The sequence below is a fragment of the Gracilinanus agilis genome, chromosome 3, assembly GCF_016433145.1.
Source record: "Gracilinanus agilis isolate LMUSP501 chromosome 3, AgileGrace, whole genome shotgun sequence".
Lineage (NCBI taxonomy): Eukaryota > Metazoa > Chordata > Mammalia > Didelphimorphia > Didelphidae > Gracilinanus > Gracilinanus agilis.
Window position 1 is genome coordinate 57,748,030 of NC_058132.1, and position 23,120 is coordinate 57,771,149.

A 23,120-nucleotide genomic window follows, 5' to 3' on the forward strand; every position below is an offset into this window, starting at 1 on the left:
AGAGAGAGAGAGAGAGAGAGAGAGAGAGAGAGAGAGAGAGAGAGAGAGAGAGAGAGAGAGAGAGAGAGAGAGAAATAGAAAGAAAGAAATAATAGAGAGAGAGAGAGAAAGAAAGAGAGAGAAATAGAAAGAAAGAAATAGAGAGAGAGAGAGAGAGAGAGAGAGATAGAAAGAGAGGGAGAGAGAAGGAGAGGAGAGGAGAAGAGAGGAGAGGAGGGGAGAGGAGAAGAGAAGAGAGCGCCCCTGTGCATAAATCTATATGTTTAATTGCATTCCAAAACCAAGTAAAAGTGGGAAGTCAGAAAGAACACTGGATTGATTGATGAATCAGGAATCATGGGCTTTAGTCCTAGTTCTGCCACTATCAGCTCTGTGACCACTGGTAAATCACTTTCCTTACACCCCACTCAACTACAGAATGAAGGGTCTGGACTAAACGACTCCCAAGGTTCCTTTGAGTTCCAACTTTCTCTGCTCAGAGATTCTTTCCTGCTCTGATATTATATGTTCTAGGGTCCTTTCCAGCTCTGACATTCTGGGTTCTAAGAATTTTTCCCAGTTCTGACATTCTGGGTTCTAAGGTTCTTCCTAGTTGTGACATTCTCTTTCTAAGGGCCCTCTCAGTTCTGATATTTTGTGTTCTAAGGGCCCTTTCAGTTCTGTTAGCCTATTTTCTTAGTTTACCTTCTACCTCTAATATTCTATGTTCTAAAAACCCATACTGTCTATCTTAGAATTGATACTAAGAATTGGTTTTAAGACAAGAGTGGTAAGGCAACTTGGGGTTAAATGACTTGCCCAGGGTCACACAGGTAAGAAGTGTCTGAGGCCAGATTTTAACCTAGGACCTCCCATGTCCAGAGACCTGGCTCTCTATCCACTGAGCCACCCAGCTGCCCCTAATAGCTCCCACTTTCAGAGCATATTAAAGTTTCTAAAAATTTTCTTCCTGATCACTTTGTACCCTTGGTGCTTAGAGTGGCACCTGGTGCACAGTCATAAAAATATAATAATAGTTAATATTTATATGGTGCTTATTATGTGCCAGGCACTAAGCTAAGAGCTTTTTATAATTATTGTCTTATTTGATCCTCACAAGAACTCTGGGAGGTTGGTACTATTATTGTCTCTATTTTATAGGACTGAAGCATAGATTAAAGGACTGGCCCAGGGTCATACAACTAGTAAATGTCTGAGACTAGATTTGAACTCAGATCTGCCAGGTTCCAGGTCTGTGCTCTATCCCTTGTGCCACCTAGTTGCCTCAAATAGGAACTTTGTAAATGCTAGTCGAGAGGCAGCTAGGTGGCTCAATGGACAGAGCACCAAGTCTGGAGTCAGGTTCAAATCTGGCCTCAGATACTTCCTAGCTGTGTGACCCGTGGCAAGTCACTTAACCCCAAATGCCTAGCCCTTGCTGTTCTGTCTCAGAATTGATACTAAGACAGTAGGTTGAAGGGCTCAAAAAAAAATGCTAGTTGACCTGAGGTCAGTAGTGTCAGGATTCTTATTCCCTTTTAATAGTTTCTCTCCTGTCCCTTATCATTACTTTCCCACATCCCTGGTGCTAGGAGGGACTCACCCAAGAGATGCTTCATGATAGCTTGATTGTGCTCCCAGAGGTTGTTGAAGGTCCCCCATCGTGAGTGGCCATCAGGCACAGGATTGGCTTTAATCCAGCCCCCACAGGCATAGCTGAAGAAGTCTTGGCAGGGGTCCACTGTTTGGTCCAAGGAGCTCAGGATGGAACTGGTCACTGAGATGCAAGCTTCACTCAGGCACAGAGCAGGAGGTCCTGGCAGGAAGGCAACAAGAGGTCAGTGAGAGGCTGTAGAGCAGTGATTCCCAAAGTGGGTGCCACCGCCCCCTGGTGGGTGCTGCAGCGATCCAGGGAGGCAGTGATGGCCGCAGGTGCATTTATCTTTCCTATTAATTGCTATTAAAATTAAAAAAATTGATTTCCAGGGGGCTAAGTAATATTTTTTCTGGAAAGGGGGCGGGAGGCCAAAAAAGTTTGGGAACCACTGCTGTAGAGAATGCTGGTGAGTAATCAATCACCATTATTAAGTATCTGTTATGTGCTAGGCACTGTCCTAAGCACTGGGTATAATTTCATTTGACAAATAATTATTAATAAGGATATTAATATATATATGGATACAAACACTAAAGGCAGAGCCTCTTTCATTGTTGTTCATTGGCACATAGTGAGCACTTAACAAATGTTTATTTTTAATAACTGATTATAAGCAGAGCACTGCTCTGGGTGCTAGAGGAGGTACACAATTTAGAGAGGTGGTACCTGCCCTCAGAAAATTTCCTTTTTCTAGTAGATAATACTCTTACTGCTGCTACTATTACCACCAATAGGACAGGGCAGGGACTGGACCTGTAATTATATTGTTATAGGGAACTTCTTTTCCTCTCTCTTCTAAATCCTCTGCAAACTAGCTTCTAATTTCATCATTCACTGAAATTATTTCTGCCAAAGATCCCAATAATTTCTCTTTTTTTTAATAAAATTTTTAGTGATGTCTTTTTTTACATCTACAAGGATTCTCCTGGTTCTTGACTCCTCTTCCTCCTATCCATCCCCTAGAACAAATAGTATTTTTAAAGACTAAAGAAGGAGCAAAAAAAGAAAAATAAAAAAATTCTGAAAGTATGTGCAATGTACAACATTTATGTACCCCCCACTTGGGAGTGTCTTCTCATATCTCTTCTTTAGGGCCATGCTTATTTTACATAATATTGTAACATTCACTTTTATTTTTTGTAGTTGTTCTCTCCTTTCGGATCACTGTAGTTATTATGTAGTGTTTTTTTTTTCCCTACTGACTTCACTCTGCATCAGTTCATGGAAATTTTCCCATGCTTCTCTACATCCATCATGTTCATAATGGATGCAATCAATAAGCACTTACTTTGTTTCCAGTTCTTTGTTATTATTAAATAATGTTACTCTAAAGATTTTGGTGTAAATGGTGACTTTTTTTAAAATCAACGAATGACCCCCTCAGAGCACAAGTCTAGTATTGGAACTTCTGGGTAAAAGACTATGGAAATTTTAGTCACTTTACTTTCATAATATCAAATGGTTGTAGTGATTGACACTTCCATCAATAATGCACCAATATGTCCTTTCCCCCATAATCCCCTTCGATACTGACTTTTCCCATATTTTGTTTCCTTTCTCAATTTTTTGGGTGTGAGATGAAACCTCAGGATTTTTAAATTTGCATTTCTCTTATTAGTAGAGATTTGGAGCATTTCTTTACATGATCATTAATGGTTTGTGGCTGTTCTTTTGAGAACTGTTTGCTTACATTATTTGAATACTTATCTGTCAAGAATTGCTTTTTGGACACACACACTCACAGACACACACACACAGATTATTTATACAAGATGTCCCAAAAGTCTTAGCGTCACTTCTAGGCTTTCATAACTTAAAAATGGCACTAAGAAGGGGGAAATCCTTTATATCTTGAATATCAAACTCTTATCAGACATATCTGTTACAAAGATTTTTTCATATTCAACCTCTCCCATTTTATCCTAGATGCATTAATTTTGTCTGTGCAGCAGATTCTCAGTTTCATGTAATCAGTTATCCTTTTTATCTTAGGTAAATCCCTTGTTTGGTTCAGATATGGCTCTTCCTTATATCAGTGAAAGTGTATGAACTGATTATTTTCCAATTGGGGGGGAATGATCTTTAATATTAAGGTCACACATCTATTTTGAAGTTATTTTGGAAAATGGATAATTTTTTAAATTGTCAAATCTAATGATCTTTTCTCAGTCTTCATCCTTCTCAATATCTCTGCAGCTTTTGACAACGTTTGTCACCCTTTTCTCCTGTATACTCTCTGTTCTCTAGGTTTTTGTAATAATGATCTTTTCCTGGTTCTCTTCTTAGCAATATGGTGGATCACTCCTGCTCAGTCTCTTATTTGTTGTGTGCTCTGGGCCCTTCTTTCTTCCATCTGTACTATCTCACTTAGTGATCACATCAACTCCCCAGGTCAATGAGCATTTCTATACAGATGATTTTGCTATCTCCTTATCTAGGCCAAATTTCTTTCCTGCCCTCCAGTCTAGCATCACCATCTGCCTCTTGAACATCTAAAATTGGATGTCTTATAGAAACTTCAAATTCAATATGTCTAAACCAGAACTCATTATTATTATCCTCAAATCTCCCCTCTTCTCAAATGCCCTGCCTCAACCAGTTTAAAACATAATTTAGGGGCAGCTAGGTTACTCAGGTGATTGATTGAGAGAGCCAGGGCTAGAGATGGGAGATCCTGGGTTCAAATCTGGCCTCAGACACTTCCTAGCTGTGTGATCTTGGGCAAGTCACTTAACCCCCACTGCCTAGCCCTTAATACTCTTCTGCCTTGGAACCAATATTTAGTATTGATTCTAAGATGGAAAATCAGAATTTAAAAATATATGATTGGGAAATATTTAACAAAATAAATAAAAATACAATAGAACATAGGTAATACTAATATGAGGTTTTCTAAGTAAAAATTTAGCACCACGAAGATGGTTTCTATTTCAGTTTGACACCAGTGGTCTAAGGCATAACCTAGATCCAGTTGTCTAGGATGTCTCAGTTGTCCAAGATCATAGTATCGATATCATCTTTGCCTCACTCTCATTCACCCTACACAACCATACTGCTGTCAAGTCTTGTTGTTTCTAACTTCACAACATTTCTCAAAGATGCTTCCAGCTCCTACCCTGGTACAGGCTTTCATCATCTCATGCCTAGACTATTGCAATTGCTTTTGAATTGGTCTCCAGGACCACAACATTCCCTCACTCTGATCCATCCTCTATTTAGCTTCCAAAGTGATCTCTCTAAAGTATAGGTCTGGAGGGCAGCTGGCTCTGTGGATTGAGAGCCAGGTCTAGAGAAGGGAGGTCCTGGGTTCAAATATGACCTCAGACACTTCCTAGCTGGGTGACCCTAGGCAAGTCACTTAACCCCCATTGCCTAGCCCTTACCTCTCTTCTGCCTAGGAACCAATGTACAGTATTTTTTTCCCCTCCAGCAAACTGTACTTTTATTTTTTAAATTTATTTAATTAATTGATTTAAAATATTTTCCCATGGTTACATGATTCATGTTCTTTCCATCCTCTCTTTCCTCCCCCCTCCCAGACCAATATACAGTATCGATTCTAAAACGGAAGGTAAGGGTTTTTTTTTTTTAATAAAAATTCTTTAAAAAGTACAGGTCTGAGCAAGGGGAGGAAGAAAACTTCATGAAGCTTTTACTTCCATATAATTATTTTCAAAAACTAATAAATCACTGAGGCAATCAACAATAACCACCCAACATAAGTAAAGGTCTATCTTTTTACTCCCCTACTCAATAAACTCCACTGGCTCCCCATTTCCTTCAAGATCAAATATAAAAGCCTCTCTTTGGCTTTTTAAGCCTTTCCTAACCTGGTCTCCTCCTCCCTTTCTAGTTCTCTCACACCTTCCTCCCCTCTGGGTCCTCTATGATCTAGTAACGCTTGCCTTCTTGCCATTCTTTGCCCAAGACCCTCCAGTTGCTGGCTCCATGCTTTTTCACAGGCTGTTGCCTAGACCTGGGATGCTTTCCCCACTCACCACGGCTCCTGGCTTTCTTCAAGGTCAGCTCGAATCTCTCCTTCTGCAACAGACCTCTCCTGGATCTCCCTCCCTGTTCTTCTTCTCCAAGGCTACCACCCATTTAGAATGTGTATATCTTGTACGTCCATGGGGTTCTCTCCCCCATTGGAATGTGAGCTCTTTGAGGGTAGCAAATGTGTTTGCTTTTCTCTTTCTTTACATCCCCAAAGATGAGCCCAAGGCCTGGCACATAGTCAGGGTTATTGACTGACTGACTCCTGGGTAAGGAGACTCTCTGCCCATGCAAACTGGCATCTTCTCTGGAATGAATAGTTTTCGAGCTCTGAGAGATGAAGAGGTTTGCCCAATGTCACACAAGCAGTGTGACAGCTGAGGCAGGCTCTCCATTTACTCCATAAACGTCAGCAGAAGGAGCAGGAACAAAGAAAGCTTCATAATCATCACTTATTGATTAGTGAAAAATAGTGCATAACCCAATGGGAAGATTTCATGAAAGAGCAACACAACAAACAGGCCACAGTGGATGAAAAGCACAAAAAAGCCACAGAACACCTTAAAGAACAGTATGCTGAGATGGAGAAAGATCTAGCAAAATTTTCATCTTTTTAAGAGCTAGAATAACAAAAAGAACACAAAAACTTTTCTTTCCACTGTGTCCCCCCCAAATCGCCAGACTTATTTGTTCTCTGTTACAAGCTTAACGACATGTTTTGGTGGTAATGTTATATCAAAGAACTGATAATAAAGGTCAGATTTAATATTCATAATAAAAGGGAAATAGTCCCATTAAAAAACAACAACAACAAAAATGGGTCTTCCTGACCCCAAGACTGGCTCTTTGTCCCTTACATGACACTGCCTAGAATAATGTTACTAATGATTACTTATACAGTTTCCTAAAATTTGTAAGCAGCTACATGGTGCAGTGGATAGAGTGGCAAGTTTGGAGTCAGGAAGACCCATCTTCATGAGTTCAAATTTAGTTTCAGACACTTACTAGGGGTGTGACCCTGGGCAGGTCACTTATCCAGTGTGCCTCAGTTTTCTCCTTTGTAAAATGATATAGGGGGAAAAATGGCAAACCACTCCAGTATTTTTGCTAAGAAAACCCCAAACAGAGTCATGAAGAGTTGAACATGACTGAATTCAATGAACAACAAAAACCTGTAAGGCGCTTTATATATGTTATCTCATCTGAGTTTCCTAAACGCCCTTTTGGGATACTGTAGGTATTACTATGTCATTTGAGAGAAGTCAAAAGTTGTGGGGAGCCAAGGGGTTAAATCCCCCCACCCCAAAAGCTCCCTCCTCTCCTCCTGAAGAGGTCAGAAAGAGGGCGCAGTTGCAGAGAAACAACACAACCTTGAAGATAATGATACGAAAGTAGGGAGAAATTCCCTCCCTGGCTCCAGATGTCAGGCTCTAGTCAAAATTATTTTTTGTTGACTGAGTTAGCTTGGTTTCCTTAATGAGCTAGCTTGGTAGAAGGGATACACACACACACACACACACACACACACACACACACACACACACACACACACACACACACATATATACTTTGCTTCTGGCTCAGTCAGAGACAGAAGCTTGATGGAGGAGAAACATGATGGAATAAACCAGGACTGTTAGAAGCCTGCTGGTGCCAAGTATCTTCCTTTTAACCCTTTCATGTTATCTTATCACAGTCCTTATCCAGGACCCCAGACAAGCCCACTATAAAAAATGAAGCCTGAATAAGGCTAAAATGACTTGTCCAGGGCCACATAATGAGCAAATGTCAGAGGCAGGATTTGCAGACAGGTCTTCCTGATTCTAAAGCCAGTACTCAATTCATTAAAACAATATGCCTTTCAAAATCACACAAAAACAGATCTCTATCACACACAGCTTTACATGGGCAGCTAAATGATGCAGCAGATGTAGTGTTGGACTTGGAGGCAGGAAGACCTGAGTTCAAGTCCTGCCTCTGGTACCTACCCACTGTGTTGCCCTGGGCAAACTGCTTCACCTGTCTGCCTCAGTTTCCTCATCTGTAAAATTAAAATAATAATAGCACCTACCTCCAAAAATTGTAGTGAGGATCAAATGAGATAACCTCTTTAAAACACGTTGCAAACCTTAAAGTGCTCTAAAAATGCTAGCTATTATCAAAAGTACATTAGAAGGGCACAAAACTTGGGGACAGTTGGGTAGCTCAGTGGATTAAGAGCCAGGCCTGGAGATGGGAGGTCCTGGGTTCAAATCTGTCTTCAGACCTGGCCTAGATGTGTGAGCCTGGGCAAGTCACAACCCCCATTGCCTAGTCCTTAAAGCTCTTCTGCCTTAGAACCAATACATAGTATTGACTCTAAAGCAGAAGGTAAGGGTTTAAAAAATGGCATTAATCTATTGGAAGGCTGAGGAGAATTCCTTATTGACTTCTGGAATGAATAAAGATTTAGGTTTAAAGAATGGATAGGAGCTTAGATGAAAAGGAAGAGAGAAGGGAGCTGGGGGTATTCTGAGCATAGGGAATAGGAGGAACAAAGCCACAGAGACATAAGGAGCTCATGGTAGGCAGCTACAGGGCTCAGTGGATAGAGTGTTAGACTTAGAATAAGGGAGATCTGAGTTCAAATTTTGCCTCTGACAATAAGAATTTATTATCCATCAACTACATTCTAAGCACTCTGCTAACTGCTAGGGATATAATGAAAAATAAAAGAGAGTCAATTTCCTGACTTGTAAAATGGAGATAATTGCTCCTATTTCACAGAATTGTTGGGAAATATGAATACTGTGGCTAAATAGTAAGAATTAATCCATGTTTGTGGAATTAAATTGAAGTGTATCAGTGTCTACTGGATATCTGCTGCATGCCCAACATTCTTATCCCACAGAGTGTGGGGAATTGAAAATGTTACTGAACTTGGGAGTCAGGCTCAGATCTGTCTTTGCTTTTTTTTTTTTAATGTTTGTGTAACTACGGACAAGTCACTTTCTCATTTTGAATCTTTATTTCCATCTCTGTAGAAATGAGGGGAACTGGAGGAGACAATGGTTGAAGTCCTTGCCAGCTCTACACCCAGTGAAATCTTAGCCCTCCCCACTTTCCCCTGTTAAAGAGAACCTAATCTGATCAACTGGCCTCATCTAGGAAGGCTGGTGGGCATAGGCTGGTGCCCTTATCTCTTGCTTATCTAGGTGACTGTTGCTATAATACTTCAGTCCTATTGTATACTGGGTCAGGGTTTCATATGGTCTCAAGGGGAAACCTAAGTTCATTACGAGGGAGACGTTGTGGTACAACAAAAAGTGCTGATTTTCAAGGCAGAAGAACTGAATTCAAATCCTGCCTTTTCTACATCTTTTTTTTTTTTTTAACTTTTACCTTCTATATTAGAATCAGTACTGTGTATTGGCTCCAAGACAGAAGAGTGTTAAGGGCTAGGGAATGGGGGTGAAGTGACTTGTCCAGGGTCCCACAGCTAGGACGTATCTGAGGTTAGGAATGAATTGAGGACCTCTCATCTCTGAACCTGGCTCTCCATCCACTGAATCACCCAGATGCCTCCTCTACTTACTTCTTATGCAAATTGAGGCAAGTTATTTAACCTTATCTGAAAACCTCTAAATTTCTGATACTATAATGATCTAATAAACTGAACAACTATTGGTTTATAATTCCCCATCACTAGATGTGTTCAAGCATAGAACGATTGACCACTTGTCAAGGAGGGAATGAAGGGAATTCTTGTCCAAGTACAGCAGGTCTCAGGGATCTCTGAAGTCTCTTGTAAAGTCCATCAGATGCTAGCTGTTTGTGCTTGGAAGGAGCAGAGGGTGGATGCAACAGCTCTTTGAGTAATAAGGACTATTGACCCTATAAGAGGCCTTCGGAGGGAAGAAGAGGGTGTGGATTGGCAGGTGTTGGTTTCAACACCTTTGTAATCACAGTATCACCCCAGGCTCCAGAAGTTGACCTGTGAGCTTAATAATAGCTGATGATAAATAGGAAGTATTTCCATGCAGAAACACAGTAATAGGCAAAAAGAACAGTATCTCAGGAATCTAGATTTCCAGGTTTGATTTTAGGGACCAGGCTTGGCCTGGGGAATAATCCTAATAGCTCCCATTACTAGAGTATTTTTTAACTTACAAAGTATTTTCTTCAAAACAGCCTTTGGAGAGGAATAGAGCAGGTTTTCTTATCCCTATTTTAACCACTGAGGATCAGAAGGGAAGTGACTTGCCCAAGGTCATACAACAACTAATGAGCTACAGAGCCATGTCTTTCACTGCACTGTAGTGCATGCTCTCTTTCTCGCTTTCACACACTCACTCTCTCTCTCTCTCTCTCTCTCTCTCTCTCTCTCTCTCTCTCTCTCTCTCTCTCTCTTTCTCTCCTTTCTGTCTTTCTCTGTTTCTCTCCATCCCTCCCTCCCTCTCTGTTTTTGTTTCTCTCTCTCCCTTCTCTCCTCTCTATCTTTCTCTCCTCTCCCTCTGTCTCTGTTTCTCTCAGTCTCTGTTTTTTCTCTCCCCCTCCCTCTCTGTCTCTCTCCTGTCTTTCTCTCCCTCTCTCTCTCTCTCCCTCCCTCTCTCTTTCTCCCTCCCTCCCTATCTCTCTGTCTCTCCTTCCTTTTCTCTCTTCTCCTCTCTCTCTCTGTCTTTCTCTCTGTTTCTCTTTCTCTCTTTCTCCTCTCTTCCTCTGTCCCTCTCTCTTTCTGTCTCTGCTTCTCATTCTCCTCTTCTCTCTCTTTCTGTCTGTCTCTGTCTCTCTGTGTCTCTCTTCCTGTTCTCCTTGGCATTCATTTCCTCTCTTACCAGGGAAATCACTTTTTTGCTTGCTAACACCCACAGATGGTCCCGGAGAAGGCTGCCAGGAGGACCCAGACCTCCTACATCTCAGCCTCTTTTTCTCTCCCTCCCTTCCTTAAGCTCTGACCTGGTCAGGGACTTTCCTGAGAGCATGAGATAATCTTCAGAAACAACCTGCTATTTATTTTGCGGCTCATGTTTGCAAAAGCACCTGCAGTCCGTGGAAGGGAGGCTGCCTTGGAAATGTGGCACGGAGGTGCCAAGACATAACTCATAGGTGGTGATCTCAAGGCTAATCGGAGAATTTGCTCTGACTGGCTTGATGTTTGCTCAGACGTGAATGGTGCCAGCACTCATGGAGTAACCAGTTTGGTTGGCAAGGGAGAACTGGGCCACCTTTCTCTCCAAGTTAGCTAATGAAAAATCATGTGTGCTGCGCTTGGCCCCTGGCTCTGGGGTGTTCAGCTGAGGACTGCAGCTCCTCTTTGACCTCTAATGATAAATGATAATGAGGAGGAGAAGATGGTATGATGGAGTGGACCAAGGGGAGCTGGTCTTGAATCATGAAGAACTGAGTTCAAGTCCTAGCTCTGGCTCTGAGGCCAGCTCTGCCATCCCATCTCCTGTCTTGGCATTTTCTCCTGCTGGCCCCATGCCTGGAAGGCTCTCCATTTTCATCTCTGTCTGCTGGCTCCCCTGGCTTCCTTCAAGTCTAACCCTAACCCTAACCCTAACTTCTATAGGAAGCCTTTCCTGACCCTTCTTCATTCTAGAGCCTTCTCTCTGTGGATTGTTACAACCCTAACTTCCTGTCTTAGCATCAATTCTAAGACAGAAGGGCAAGGGCTTGGCACCTTGGGTTAAGTGACTTGCCCAAGGGCACACAGCTGGGAAATATCTGAATCGAGATTTGAACCCAGGACTCCAGTCTGTTTATACTGTTTCCTTGACCATAAAATGAGGGAAGTGGCCTTGATGGATGGCTTCTAAGGTCCCTTCCTGATCTAAGACTATGTTCTTCCATGTCAAATCTAGGGACTCACCATTGCCCAATTCCACCACCCTTTTAGACTGCTAGCTTAGAGAGAGCAAGACCTATGTCATACCAATGGAAGCCTCCCCAGCACCCAGCATGTCCTTTGGCATTTAAAGCATGCTTATTGTTGTGGGTCACCTAAGACCAGGAGTCACAGAGAAGGTGCCAGCCTGCCCACACGGGGAGATTCTCCTCCTCTGGAAGTTCTTTCTACCAAGGAAATCACAGACTTGGTCCTCATCCTTACTGAACTGCAGGACCACCGACGGAGCTTCCAAGGGACCTCAGAAGCCAATGCCTTCATTTTACAGAAAAGGAATCTGAGTCCCACATGTACAGTAAGCATCAGAGGCAGGACTGGAACCCAGGTCCACTTTGCACTGTGCAAGACCTCCCGCATGGGATGTTTCAGCAAAGGCCAGGGAGGAAAGGCGTGAGTGCAGTGAGGGAACTTACTTGTTTTGTACTGGAAGGCCAAGACCCCCAAGGATGCCAACAGCCCCAGGACCAAAAGACCAATCACCACTGAGAGGCGCTTCTCGACGTGGGTTCTCTCACTCCAGCAACTACGGCCATTCCTGGAGCCTCGGAAATTCACCTGTAGGAAGAGGAGGAGGAGGAGGAATAGGAAGAAGATGAGGAGGAGGAGGAAGAGGAGAAGGAGGAAGATGAAAAATATGAGGAGGATGAGGAAGAGGAAGAAGATGAGGAGGAGAAGGAAGAGGAGCATGAGGGAGAGGAAGAGGAGGAGGAGGAAGAGGAGGAAAAGGAGGAGGGAGAAGGAGGAAGAGGAGACGGAGGAGGAAGAAGAAAAAGAAGAATTAACCTCAGGTTCCTTCCCACCAAAAAAATGCATTCCCCACCCAACCATCGAGGACACGGTCAGTGTGGCAGGAACAATGCCAGGGAGACATCTGGGCTGGTCTCCCACCTTCAGGTGGGTCTGGTTCTCAGGGAATTAGCCATAATCCGGTAATGAAATCCCCACCCTTGATCAGCAGCTCAGATTTGCTGCTCAAACATCAGGGATGCCAGTGGCTAAGCCTGAGGAGGGTTTGTGAGTTTTAAGTGTTACTTGATATGGGCTGGGGGGAAGAAAGGCGACTTTCTCTAATTCTTCCATCATCAAGTTCAGGAAAGGGCAGGGCATTGGGCCCTTTAAGGTATGGAGGGAACATTCCAGCAGGCCCTCTGCTATACCAACATGGTGGCAGAGAAGGCCAAGAACTTTTTTTCTTGGGGTCTGAGGAGCTGGGGTGATGTCCCAGTGAGGGTAACTGAGTTGTGTGGCTGTGAGGTTGTCATTTCTCATAGCCACAGCTTCACAGGATTGAGAATTAGTCAAATCAATCATAGGATTGATCCTAGCTTGAGAAATAGAGATTATTGATAACCTTTTTATTTTATAGATCAGAAAACTGAGGCTAAGAAAGGTTAAGTGACTTGACTGGGGTTTCACAGGGGGAAGAATTTGACCCCACAACTTCAAACTCTAAGTCTGGTGCTTATTCCATCATTTTTTTAAACCCTTACCTTTCATCTTAGAATCAATAGTGTGTATTGGTTTCAAGGCAGAAGAGTGGTAAGGGCTAGGCAATGGGGGTCAAGTGACTTATCCAGGGTCACACAGCTGTAAGAGCCTGGGGCCAGATTTGAACCTAAGACCTCCTATATCTAGGCCTGGCTCTCAATCCACTGAACTACCCAGCTGCTCCCCATCATTTTATTTTTAAATATCTCACTTTCTGTCTTAGTAACAACTCTAAGACTGAAGAGCAAAGAATAGGCAAACAGGATTAAGACATTTGTCTAGAGGCCATATCTGAAACCAGATCCTTCCAACTCCAGATCTGGCTCTCTATCTATTGTACTACCTACTTCACTGCCCCTTGCTCCTTCCATCTTAAAAGATGAGCAAGTTGAGGCCCAGAGGGGTTAAATGATGACTTGCCCAAGGTCACATGGAAAACAAGTATCAGAAGTGGAATTTGAACTCCAAATCCAGTAGTCTCTTCCCATATCCTATGCAGCCTCCTATAATGTTTTCTCATCTATAAAATGGGAATATTACTATATGTACTCCCTATCTTGTAAGGGAAGCATTAAGTTAATGTGAACCATTATTCCCTACCCTCCATCATCCCAGAGAGCCACTGTTCCTGATTGCCTCTAGAAACAATGTTCCCTCTAAGACTTTACCAAGTACTTTCTCTCTACATTATGTATTTATCACGTATTATTTTGTATGAAAGACAGAATGGGCCAAACATCATATGTAAAACCCAGTGGAATTGCTTGTTGGCTATGAGAGGGGGGTGAGAAGAGGGGAGGGAAAGAACATGAATCATGGAACCATGGAAAAATATTCCAAATTAATAAATTAAATAAAATTTTTCAATTAAAAAAAAAAAGAATAGGACCAAGTCAGGAGGATGTTAAGTTCATGTCTGATATCTGATACACAAGCTTTGTGATCCTGGGCAAGTCACTTAACAACTCAGGTCAGCTACATACCTAACTCCCAAAGATTAAGTGACAAACAAGTTGTTCAATCAGCCTTTTCTACATCAGGGAGTTTTCTCAAAACTGTTGAAACCACAGCTCTGAAACTAACTCACTAAATAAATAAGTTTTGTATTAGAGTCCCTGTGCTTGGGATGTGTCCATCTCCCACCTCCCCTCTGTAATCTTCATGAGGACAGGGGCCCTAGTTTAAATAAACTCAGTCTCTTCTCCAGTGTCCAGCACGGTGCTGGGCACACTGTAGGCGGGTAACATTTGCTGAATTTAATGTCCAGAGCCATAGACTCTTAGAGTGGGAGGGTCCAATCCCCAACTGAATCCCCATCTACTCTGTATGGGAGAAATGGTTGTTGCTTGGTTGTTGTCCTTCATGCTTGTAGAACCAAAATGACAACACCGGGTGATGTTTCTTGACTTGTGTGTCAATTGGATTTAAGAGAAGCAGAGTTGCCCAAAGTCATCAGCCTCACTCTCTCTTCCGGAATCATCAAAGTCCAACGGCGAGACAAAAGTCGAGATGTCTGGTGATGGCAAAGGATGTAGCAGATGACCCGAACTTCTTTGATGTCTAACAAAGCTCTAAGCACTTTGCAGTGTCTCCCTTCTGCTGCCTTCATGGCTACTGGCACAAATTGTCCTCATCTGCCCCTTCCACCAGGTAAAGTCTTCATCTGCTTGGGATAGACACTCCCCTAACTCATGATGGGTTTGGGGCTTGTGCTTTAGTTTGTCTGCTGAGATAGATGGTTCTAGTGGGGTCTGGCTGCTGTGTATGCTACAGCTTCTTGGAACCACAAAGGAGAGTTGAGTGGTGGATGGACACCATAGAGGAAACCAGCCCTGAAAAGGCATCTCACAAGTTCTCACATGAGAGGTGCTAATCTTCCCTGAACACCCCAGAGATCCTATGGGATGGAGAGGAACAAAGATAGATGGCCCCATGATTTCATTAATAAGGTAGAGGACATGGCCTCTACCAATGTAGGTCTGTACCTTTCTTGTAAGTGAAAGTCTCACAGTTACCTAGAACATGGAAAAATGACTTGCCCAGAATCACAAGGCTAGTTTGTGTCAGGGGCAGGTCTTGAACTCGAGGCTCTCTGATTGGAAGGTCTCATAGGGCTTGTAGGCATTCCTCTTTCTGTATATTTGGCCACCAGAATAGAAGTTCCTTGGAGATGGGACTGGTTTTTTTTAATTATTTTTTTTTCAGTCAGCAAAGATCCAACTTTTCTCCCTTCCCATCCCTAACCTTCAACCCACTCACCCACCGATGAAAAAGAAAAAAAAACAAAACATATTAAAAACATGTATAGTCAAGCAAAACAGATTTGTTTTGTATTGACCATATCCCCCCCCAAAATGATTCCATGCCCTGAGTCTTTCACCTCTAAGTGAGGAGGTGGCATGTTTCATCCCTAGAACTCCAGAATCATGGCTGATTGTTATATTAAGGATTACACTGATTGGTGGGGAGGTTGCATGTTTCATCCCTAGTCCTCCAGAATCATGGCTGATTGATATTACACTAAAGACGACACCGATCAGAGTTTTTCAAATGTATCTGCCTTTGCGATATTGTTATCATTGTATACATTGTTCTCTTGGTTCTGCTCCCTTCCACTATACATCAGTTTATATAAGCCTTCCCAGGTTTCTCTGAAACCATCTCCTTCATCATTTCTTACAGCACAATAACAATCCAATCCATTCATATACTATAACTTGTTTGGTCATTCTCCAACTGGACAGCTTATCCAATTCCAATTCTTTGCCACTGAAAACAGAGCTAGAAATGTTTTTGTACATCCTTAGTTAGAATTTGTTTGGCTTAGAATTAATCCCTCCCTTAATATTTTGTTGTTGTTTAGTCCTGTCGGACTCTTTGTGACCCTATTTGGGATTGTCTTTGCAAAAATACTGGAGTGGTTTGCCATTTCCTTTTCTAGTTCATTTTTACAGACCAGGAACGGAAGACAAACAGGTTAAATGCCTTGTCCAAAGACACGCAGCTAGTAAGTATCTGAGGTCTGATTTGAACTCGGGTCCTCCTACCTCCAGGGCTGGCATTCTATCCACCGGGACATCTAGCTGCCCAACATTTAGTAGTCTTTTGTTGTTATTGTTCATTCATTTGAGCCATGTCTAACTCTCTGTAACCCTATTTGGTGTTTTCCTGGCAAAGACACTGATGTGGTTTGTCGTTTCCTTTTCCAGCTCATTTTACAGATGAGGAACTGAGACAAATAGAGCTAAGTGACTTCCCCAGAGTCACAAAGCAAAGATGCTGGAATGGTTTGCCATTTTCTTCTCCAGTTCATTTGACAGATGAGGAAACTGAGACAAACAGGGTTAAATGACTTTCCCCGGGTCACGGTTAGCAAGTATGTGAGGCCACAGTTGGACTCGGGAAGCTGAGGCTTCCTGACTCCAGGACTGGCACACTCTCCACTGTCCCTCTCCTTTATAGTCTCCCTCTAACTCCCCTCACTTTCTTCTCTCCCATTTTCCTCTTGCGTGAAATGTGCTTCTGTATCCAGCACAGTGTGCGTGTCTATTCATCCCTTCTTTGATGAATTCAGATCCAGTCACCCATTTCCCTTCCCCTTTGTTTGTACAGACTTCTATTTGCACACCCCACTTATGGGAGAAATTGTTCCTTAACCTTCCTCCCCTTAACCCTGCCCTGCTGTCAGTGTTCTTCTCCCCTCTACAACATCCCCAGTGAGCAGGCATCGAAATCGCCAGGAAAGTGGAAGCCACCAGGTCCCCAGGCAGCCCCTTTCACCCAGGGCAGCTGTTATTAGGAGGAAGTTTTACCTTGGCTTCATCTCAGCACTTCCCCATTGCAACTCTCCTTTCTTCTGTCCCAGTCCTGCCCTTAGGAGCAAAATGAATCTCTCCTTCCCCAGGACAACCTTTCGAGTCCCTGATGGCGGCTCTCTCCTTTTCTCTAGGCTAAACATCCCCGGTCCATTCAGATGATGCTTTTATGGCACTGGATTCACCCCTCAGTGAATCACTGATGTGGATTCTTGGGAGGAACCACAGAGGGGAGAGGAGAGGAGGGGAGTAAGCTGAGGGGGGAAACAGCCTATTTTAATCAGATCATCAAGAATTACCAGCCAAACTGACTCCGAACTAAACAGGAAGGGCGTCACAATAAAGGGAAGTGCACCCGGCCGCTTGCTGGAAGGCTGAGTCCCCGGTGCATGTATCTGGGGGCTCCATCCCTTCTTCTTCTTCTTCTTCTTCTTCTTTAATTCTTACCGTCTATCGTAGTAGCAACACTAAGTATTGGTACCAGAGCAGAAGAGTGGTAAGGGTGGGCAATGGGGGTTAAGTGACTTGCCCAGGGTCACACAGCTAGGAACTGTCTGAGGTCATATTTTAACCCAGGACCTCCTGTCTTTAGGCCTGACTCTCCATCCACTGAGCCACTTTGCAGTCCAGACTCCATCCCCTCTGCAGAGATGGCCAAGAACACTTACCATCCGAGACACCCATGAACCATCCAGTCTAACCGGGCCATGAACAGTCATCTGATGTAAGCATACCTGGGTGACCTTGGACAAGTCACTTAAGCTCAGGTGGTCCCATTTTCCTCAACTGTAAAATGAGTAGGTCTGGGTCCTCTAAAAATTATAAACTAATACTGAGGGAGGTAATTCTATGGAGGAAAAGGAGGAAGAAGAGAAGCCTCTTGTAGAAGGTAGCATTTGAGCTGAGCCAAAAAGTTACCATTTATTATCTACTTGAATATTTCCAATGATGGGAAACTCACTACAAAACAGCAGCCCATTTCATTTCTGGACAGGCCAGAAGGGCCCTCACTTCAGAAAGGCTGGGGCCAGTAGAAAGATGGAGGTCCAAGGAGTTCTGGCCTCTCCTACGGAGAGGCTTCCTGTAGAGGCTGGGGCCTCTGGAATCAGTGTTTCTCTAAAAGTCACGAGGCCACACGACCATTTGGAAACATTTGTGTACACAGAACCAGGAGGCCTGAGCGAGGCTATAAAAATGACTTAAGAGACTCCAGTTATGACCACATGCCACACAGAGTGTAGCTGTTTGTCTTGGCAGTCCAGTTGTGTCCCTGATTTGCTGTGATTATGCTGGAGATCACCAATGCACCTAGAGCGTCTGGTCTTTAGCAGGTCCTCCTGCCTCTGTTCTTGCCTTCTTTCATCCGTCCTCTGCATGTCCCCAGAAAAGTCTTTTTCAGGCATACATTTCAAGCAGGTAACTCTTTAGGTCAACAATCTTCAGTAGCTTTCTACTGCTACTAAGGAACATTGAACTTCCTCTGTGGGACATTTGAAACCTCTAATATTCCAGTCCTTCCTCCTTTTACTCTCATATACTCTCTGATCATGCCAACTGGTTAGCTCCCTGTTCCCCAAATATGCCCTGCATTTGCTAGCCTTCCTGTCTTTGCTCATGCTATTCCATATGCCTGGAATACCCTCCTCTCTCTTTAAATGGTGATCCAAATCATAGCTCAAATGAGATCTCTTTCATTTATTCATTCATTCATTCGTTTGTTTATTTATTTAATCCATCCATCCATCCATCCATTTTTCTATCTACCTAGCTGTCTTGTCTATCTCTTATCTATCTATCTATCTATCTATCTATCTATCTATCTATCTATCTATCTATCTATCTATCTATCTATCTATCTATCTATCTGTCTACCTATCCATCCATCCACCTATCTATCCTTCCATTCATCTATCTATCCATCCATCCATCTATCTGTCTGTCTGTCTGTCTATCCATCCATCCATCTATCTATCTATTTATATTTTAAAAGCCTTACTTTCTGTCTTAGAATCAATACTGTGTTTAGGTCCCTCAGCAGAAGAGTGCTGGGCAATGGGGGTTAAGTGACCTGCCCAGAGTCCCACACCTAGGAAGTGTCTATGGCCATTTTTGAACACCCCCCCATCTCTAGACTTGGCTCTCAATCCACTGAGCTCCTCCAGTATATTATAATCTCCTTGAGGGCAGGGTCTGTCTTTTGCCTCTTTTTATATCCCTAGTATATAGCAGAGAGCTTGATGCAATAATAGGCACTTAATAAAGATTTATTGATTGATATATGTAAATGATATATTATTATTTGGGAACAGTTAGTTGTCACAGTGGATAGAATTCTGGGCCTTAAGTCAGAGAGACTCCTGTTCCTGAGTTCAAATTTGGTCTCTGATACTCACTCGCTGGGTGACCCTGGGCAAGTCACTTAATCCTGCTTGCCTCAGTTTCCTCATTCATAAAATGAACTGGAGAAGGAAATGTGACTCACTCCAGTATTCTGGCTAAGAAAACCTCAAATGGAGTCATGAAGAATTGGTCAAGATTGAAAGTTTTGAACAACAACAATTATAACTATTATTATTATTTCTGCTTAAAAAAATCTTTTTTGACAGAGAAGAGAGGGAAGCAAGATGGTACAGTAGAAAAGCTGAATGTATAATTTTGTTGGCTTTTTAAAGTTCTCAGTGAGGAAACTTCCTCCATCAATACAGATCAGTATCTATTCTGGGATTATAGTCTAAAAGGGCTGATTAAGGTGGGGTGACTTGTCCAGGATTATTCAGCCAGAATAACTTGGAGGTAGGACTTGAACCCAGGTTTTAGGATCAAAGACTTAGAGCTTAGAGGGGCTTTAAGGGCTATCAAGTTCAGACCCTTTATTTTATTTTATAGTTTAAAAAAACTTATCTTCTATCTTAGAATCGGCATTGAGTATTGGTTTCAAGGCAGAAGAGCAGTAAGGGCTAGGCAAATGAGGTTAAGTGATGTGCCCAGGGTCACAAAACCAAAAAGTATTTAAGACAAGATTTGAACCTAGGACCTCCCGAATCCGGTCCCAGTGTTTTATCCACTGAGCCAGCTAGCTGCCCCTCAGATACTTTATTTTATAGATAAGACAAAAAGAAGTTAAGTGACTTGCCCAGGGCCACAGTTAATATCTGAGGTAGATCTGAACGCAGGACTTCCTGACTCCAAGCCTACCTATCATACCAACCTACCTCTCTTCATAAGGGATTTCTTATAGTTTAAACAAGAACAGACTGAGGCTTCTGGCATCAATGCTTGTGTATCAATTTAAAAAATTTAATTAAAAATTAAAATTTTATTTTATTATAAAGATATATTATTTTTACCAATTACATGTAATACACAATTAAAGAAAATCCTTACTTTCTGTAAGAAAGACAGAAGGGTAAGGGTTAGGCAAATAGGGTTGAATGACTTGCCCAGGGTCACTTGGCTAGGGAATTGAGGTCAGATTTGAATTCATATCCTCCCAATTCCTGGCATAGTGCTCTATCCACAGAGGCACCTAGCTGTCCCCCATGTATCAATTTTGTTTTTTAAAAATATAATAATTTTTTTTTTTAACTCTTACCTTCCACCTTAGTTGGTTCTAAGGCAGAAGAGCAGTAAGGGCTAGGCAATGTTGGTTAGGTGACTTGTCCAGGGTCACTGAGCTAGGAAGTGTCTGAGGCCAGATTTGAACCTAAGACCTCCTATCTCTGGGCCTGGCTCTCCATTCACTGAGCCACCCAGCTGCCCTCCCCATGTATCAATTTTGATACAAGACCTTAGCCTCTAGGCATGTTATAGGTGTGATCAGAAAATAGGCCTTTTTGCCCTTAAAGGAGGCATATATTCTCTGTATTATATTATATCAATAGCAATTTTGGCTCCTTCAAAAACCCTTAGAAGGCAGAAAAAGAAGGACCTTTTAAACCAAGGTTCCTAAGCCTTCTGTCCCTGGTCAGGCAGGTCACATTTTTCCAGTTCCAACCTCTGAGCTAACTCTGTGATTTTCTCCCTTTCCTTCCACTACTGTCTCACAAGCATACTGGAAAAAGCACTAGATGTAGAACCCAGGCTAAATGGCACATATTTCCCTTCCCTGGCCTCAGTTTCAGTGTCTGTAAAATGGGTCCACAAGACAGCATTCCTAGCACCTCATAGGGGAGGGTGACAATTTATAAAATCAAATGACACAGAAAGAGAGGCAATTATTTATATTATATTATATTATATTATATTATATTATATTATATTATATTATATTATATTATATTATATTATATTATATTATATTATATTATATTATATTTTATTATATTATATTATATTTCTTCTTCCCTCTAACCAGGCCCACTCCTTACCCTGGCTATCAATGACCCCCCTACAGGTACTTTCCAGCCCTGCTGGAAGCCACCAGCCCTCAAATGGCTTAGGAGACCCGGTCCTTCTCTCTGCCCAACAAGGTTTTGTGAGGGAGCCGGAGCATTGCTACTAGGGTTTCGTGGGACAAGCGGATCAAATCCTGTCCTAGGAGACCTATATTCTAACCCCGCTGCTGCCGACACTATGTGACCCTGAGCAAGTCATTTCTTCTCTTTGCTTCTCAGTCTCCTCCTCTGTAAAAGGTAGAACATAACACTTTCAACTACATTCCTTCAAGGCTTTTTTTGGGGGGAAAGCCTTTTGTCCACTTTCAGGGGCTACAGAAACTGGATTTGACAAAGCGATCAGTGTTCATTGCGTGGGGCTTCCAGGAGGGTAGCATCAAGTGGGAGCTGAGCTTTCCACCCAAACTGAGTTGGGATAAATTTAAACCTGAACAGATGGCATACTCAGTGAAATTAAATTAAGAAAGTCAGAATTAAATTAAAAATTCTGAGTTCCAGGAAAGGAGTTGCTCAGGGGATTTGAAAATAGAATTTTTAACCTCTGTAACATCTCTCCTTCTCCTGGCACATGGAGCCAAGCTAGGGGACATCTGGCTTCTGGGATGGTCCCCCAACAGTAAGGTGCACAAGGGGCTAATATGGAGATTTTGTCTGGGGATGGGTTAAGGAGGCTGCTGAATTTGGCCAGAACAAGGTAAAAACGCCCCCCCTGCCTCGCTCCCCACTTCACTATCTTTGTCTTAGGAAGGGCCAGCTTCAAATGCACAAGACTCTGGGATGGGAGGGGGAGATAAAAACACAAAATGGGATTATGGGAAAATCTCTGGACTGGCGGTCAGGAGATTCCAGTTATAGTCCTCCCTCTTCCAATGATTCAGTGTGTGTCACCTGGGGCAGACTGGCTAATTCTAACATCCATTAGAATATCATTTCCTTTTGAATATGGAATGTTTCATTATTTGTACTTGTATCCCCTGGTGCCCAGCAGAGTACCTGGCACAGAGCAGGTGCTAAAAAAATACTTGTTGATTGATTGGTCTATGAACCTCTTCACCTCTTGTAAATTGAGGGGGTTTGAGTAGATGGTCTCTGAGGTTCCTCTCAGCTCTGCCAAGTTTTTTCTTTCTAAGGTCCCTCTTGGCTCTGTCATTCTGTGTTTAAAGGATTCTTCTAGATCTTATAGTCTTTGTTCTAAGGTCCTTCCAAGCCCTAACAATTTATGTTCGAAAGTCCCTCTCAGCCCTAATAGTCTATGTTCTAAGGTTCCTTCTAATCCTAATAATGTTTTAAATCTCCCCCAGCCATAACACTCTCTGTTCTAAGGTCCCTCCCAGTCTTGACATTCTCTGTTCTAAGGTCTCTCCCAGCTCTGACATTCTCTGTTCTAAGATCTCTCCCAGCTCTGACATTCTCTGTTCTAAGCTCTCTCCCAGCTCTGACATTCTCTGTTCTAAGCTCTCTCCCAGCTCTGACATTCTCTGTTCTAAGCTCTCTCCCAGCTCTGACATTCTCTGTTCTAAGGTCTCAACAAGCTCTTACATTTTATGTTCTAAAGTCCCTCCCAGCCCTAATACTCTATGTTCTAAGGTCACGTCTAATCCTAACAATGTTCTAAAATCTCTCCCAGCCTTAGTCCTCTGTTTTAAGGTTCCCCCCAGTTTTTACATTCACTGTTCTAAGATCCCTCCCAACCCTTAGAGTCTATGTTCTATTGTCCCTCCTAATCCTAACACTTTATGTTCTAAGGTCCCTCCCCATCCTGACATCCTATGTTTAAGAGATCTCAACGAGTTCTTACATTCTATGTTCTAAGGTCCCTCCCTGTCCTGACATTCTAGGTTCTAGGTTCTGAGGGTCCTCCCTGTTCTGGTGCATCTTCCAGTCCTGATACTCTGCGTTCGAGGGTC

At 42.7% G+C, this 23,120-nt stretch overlaps 1 protein-coding gene across 1 annotated transcript in view; it reads right to left on the reverse strand.

The window, feature by feature from the left end:
• The window catches only part of ECE1 (endothelin converting enzyme 1), a 54,531-nt gene that overhangs the window by 19,580 nt on the left and 11,831 nt on the right, over positions 1 to 23,120 (reverse strand). Inside the window, exons 3-4 of the mRNA XM_044668713.1 lie at positions 11,930 to 12,071; positions 1,583 to 1,795 (exon numbers count right to left, since the gene is read on the reverse strand). Of these exons, the coding sequence (XP_044524648.1) occupies positions 1,583 to 1,795; positions 11,930 to 12,071 (355 nt within the window). The remainder of the gene's footprint in view (positions 1 to 1,582; positions 1,796 to 11,929; positions 12,072 to 23,120) is intronic.